At 36.6% G+C, this 3383-nt stretch overlaps 1 protein-coding gene across 1 annotated transcript; it reads right to left on the reverse strand.

The window, feature by feature from the left end:
- Nucleotides 1-506: 506 nt before the first annotated feature.
- LOC137715326 (small ribosomal subunit protein uS12) lies at nt 507-2198 on the reverse strand. The gene is made up of 4 exons (XM_068454612.1): nt 2068-2198; nt 1140-1295; nt 917-1043; nt 507-806 (listed from the first exon to the last, which is right to left on the reverse strand). The coding sequence occupies exons 1-4, from the start codon at nt 2070-2072 to the stop codon at nt 666-668; spliced, it is 429 nt and encodes a 142-aa protein (XP_068310713.1). The 5' UTR covers nt 2073-2198; the 3' UTR covers nt 507-665.
- Between the last annotated feature and the right edge of the window lie 1185 nt (nt 2199-3383).

Raw genomic sequence — 3383 nt, forward strand, 5'->3', positions numbered from 1 at the left:
TCTATTGCTAGTTGAAGTGGGACGCAGATGTAAGATCACGGTCACCAAACAAACCATTTTCTACATTCAAGACTCGATAGTGCAATGAGAATGCAAACCCATTCTCTTCAGATTCCATGGTCCAAAAAAATTGTCACCTACCGTTAACTTGTGGGTGACCACAATTTTCTTGGACCATGAAGTCTAGAAGAACAAGACTCGAGGTGAAATAACAAGTTTTCGAATAACAACCCAAGTCCTTGGGAGAAGAAATCACGGTGCTGTTATTCAGAGAGTGCATCGGAAGCTAACACATCTAGGGCACGAGGAAACCAGCAAAATGCTAACTTAGATACAGCGTCAAGAAACCAGCAAACTACAGCAATACCAAATCCACAAGGTTCAACATAAAACAAACAGCATATCCAGTTAAAACAGTTGTTGCGATAAAACCGCAAACTCAGAACCTGAATGGAACATTCAGACAATCAAGAGAACAAGAACGATGAACACAAACAATTCACTACTAAGGAAATGAAAATCATATTTGGCCACAGAAATTTCCATCGTTAAAACATAAGCATCGTAAGGGAAAAGGGAAACAAAAAGTGCATAAAATGCTGACAAAATTGTCTCTAAATCAAAATGTCGAAGTAGCACAACAGATAAAACATTTTATAACAAACTTAAGATCTTGGCTTCTCCTTCTTCTCCTTAAAGAGGGCAAGAAGGGACACACCTGAAACCTTCACGACCTTGAACCTAACTCCAGGAATATCACCAACAGCATGACCCTTACGACCAAATCCAGCAATCAGAACCTCGTCCTGCAAGCGGCCACAATAATCAGTACAATCCAAAAAACTTAAAATAGCAAGGGCAGCATTTAACATAAATGCCATATTCTGGCAACACAGTTATTCTCCACTATACTCACATTTTCCTCAATGTAGTTCAAGCAACCATCGTTTGGCACAAAGGCAGCGATCTTCTTTCCGTTCTTAATAAGCTGAACTCGAGCACACTTTCTAATGGCAGAGTTAGGCTGCTTAGCTTCAATACCACTGCATAATTAAACATCCAAATATCGTAAAATCCATGTCTAAAATGGATTGGTTAAAATTTTTAAAGGAAAAGGCATCTAGCTAAATTTTACTTACATTTTCTCAAGAACGATGCCCTTTGCATGGGAAGATCCAGAAAATGGTTTCTTCCACTCATTTCCAAGATGGGACTTCTTGTAAGACTTGTCAGCCCACCTTTGGTTCCTGCGGTGGGTCTTCAGCTTGCGAGCTGCTCCCATTCCACGTGTCTTCCTGTAAAAATTTGGCAGCAGGGTTAAGGCATTTTTTTTATCTTACAACAACTTATAATCTATAACAATCACATCCAACCAAAAGCTACTTCACATGAATACTGTATAATGCTTGATTGTTTTCTTGCAATCTAATAGCCAGTAAGTGATGGCATCCAGGCACAAATTCAAGCTCACTGAATACATTCGTTTTGAAGATAAGTTGTAGCGGGACACACGTTCATCAAAACCGAAGATCAATATTTCGATAAATGCATTCAACTGACAAACTTTCGATAAAAAGTTTACACCTGTTCGATACATCATAAAAATGAAATATTTCCGAATAAATCTTCTTGACCGTAATTTGGTCTTTGACCTAAATCATCATAAAGTGTATAGAACTTCCATCTTTATTACCACCAAAACACTTCCTGGAAAAATCCCAAGAAAAAAAAAAGCTCTTCCTCCAAACAAAAGTATTCCAACTTATTAAACATATCCCATGAAAACATCAAGAACTTAATCGAAATCATCTTAGCAGTATGAACATATGCACTTATGCAGTCGATAATCGGATCCAAACAGGTGCGTAATAATTTCCATTAAATAATACAATTTGAGTCGCAAAAGAATCAATCTTCTCCATAATCTACTTCGTCCAACTAAAGTTTACAAATTTACAGAGATTTAGAGCAGATTTTAAGCGAGAAATTCAATCGAGAAAATAGTTTCAGAGGAAACAAACAGAGAGCGAAGAGTGGAAAGAATTGACGAAGGAAGTAGAAGCTTACCCCATGGCGACGGAACAAGAAGAAAGTGGGCGATTCGCAGGGAGAGATTTGGAGCCGCAGGAAGAATAGCTTCAAGCCTTCAAGGTCACTAACAGCAATGAGAAACCCTAAGGGCTTATCGCGCTTTCTTTAAATATACGCCTTCTCTTTGGGCTTACAAGTTTGACATAAAATATTTTTTGAATGGCAATGGGCCATCGTAAGGAACCTAAAAAGGGCCCACTATGTTATAAACCATCCTCAAAAAATTTTTTAACAAACGGCATTGTGAGAGATTAGGTTAAGCCTCACAATGGACTAGTAATAATATGGTTAAAATTCTCCTTTGGTTAGAATCGAACTTAACCTCTCACTTACAAGTGAAATCATAGTCACTTCAGCATTTGTGATTTATTACTCCTAATTATTCACCTGAATTCGAATTCTCTTTCTTAATATTAGATTATGAGATATTTCAAAACCAGAAAAAGAAATAAAAAAATGCGTATGTGAGAAGTATTCTAACTAACTTTTAAGAAAATTTAAAGGCACATGTGAAACTGTGGTTTATCTGTACAAATGAATGAGTTATTGCATGTATGGAGTCAAGCGTTTTCCGATAAGAATCAACAAATTTGAATCAATTATTTTGTAAATACCACATTATAAAGGATTTGGTTCTCACAATATTTTGTGTTTCAGAATTAACAAAATGGTTGAGTTATATAAAGCACTTTCTTTTATGTATGAAGTTCAACTAAGGTGTTTGCTATTTGGTGTGCCCCGGAACATAGCTTTGGTGTGCAATAATTATGTACAAAATTGGGAAATTCCATAGTTTCGTATACAAGTAATACTGAATACTGAGAGAGGGGTACATGAACCCAACTTCAAGTCGAAAGATAAAACTCGTATCCACCTGAGCTATAAGCTCTTACCAAAGATTATCTAGTTTTTAAATTGCCAAATTAATATTAACAGGACATTCAATATCTTTTTCTTTGGTAGGCAATAGTGTTAGTAGGTTAAATCGTCACATGTTAGAGGGGATGGAGACTAGTTGGAACCACATCCATACCAAGATGCATAAGCACTATTATGTTTCGTTACTGCTATAAAAACACCATCTACTTAGTATTTTGGTTTAGTATAGGAATAGTCCCAGTTTGATATTTTTTCCCCAAATATTAGTGAGACTCTAAGGTGACGGCGTCTCAGATTAATTTGTGGAGTGGAGTGCCATGTTAAAACTCGTGGCGTATCATTGGTAAGAAGTTGGGATCCTCAGTTAATTGGGCAAACTCAAATAGTTACAAACAGGAAATATCCATTCAACA

This window comes from Pyrus communis, chromosome 14 (assembly GCF_963583255.1).
Source record: "Pyrus communis chromosome 14, drPyrComm1.1, whole genome shotgun sequence".
NCBI lineage: Eukaryota > Viridiplantae > Streptophyta > Magnoliopsida > Rosales > Rosaceae > Pyrus > Pyrus communis.

Coding starts and splice junctions, on each gene's coding strand:
- LOC137715326 (XM_068454612.1), bottom strand. Junction 1,044..1,139: donor GGCATCGTTCTTGAGAAAAT/GTAAGTAAAATT, acceptor TTAATTATGCAG/TGGTATTGAAGCTAAGCAGC. Junction 807..916: donor TGAACTACATTGAGGAAAAT/GTGAGTATAGTG, acceptor GGCCGCTTGCAG/GACGAGGTTCTGATTGCTGG.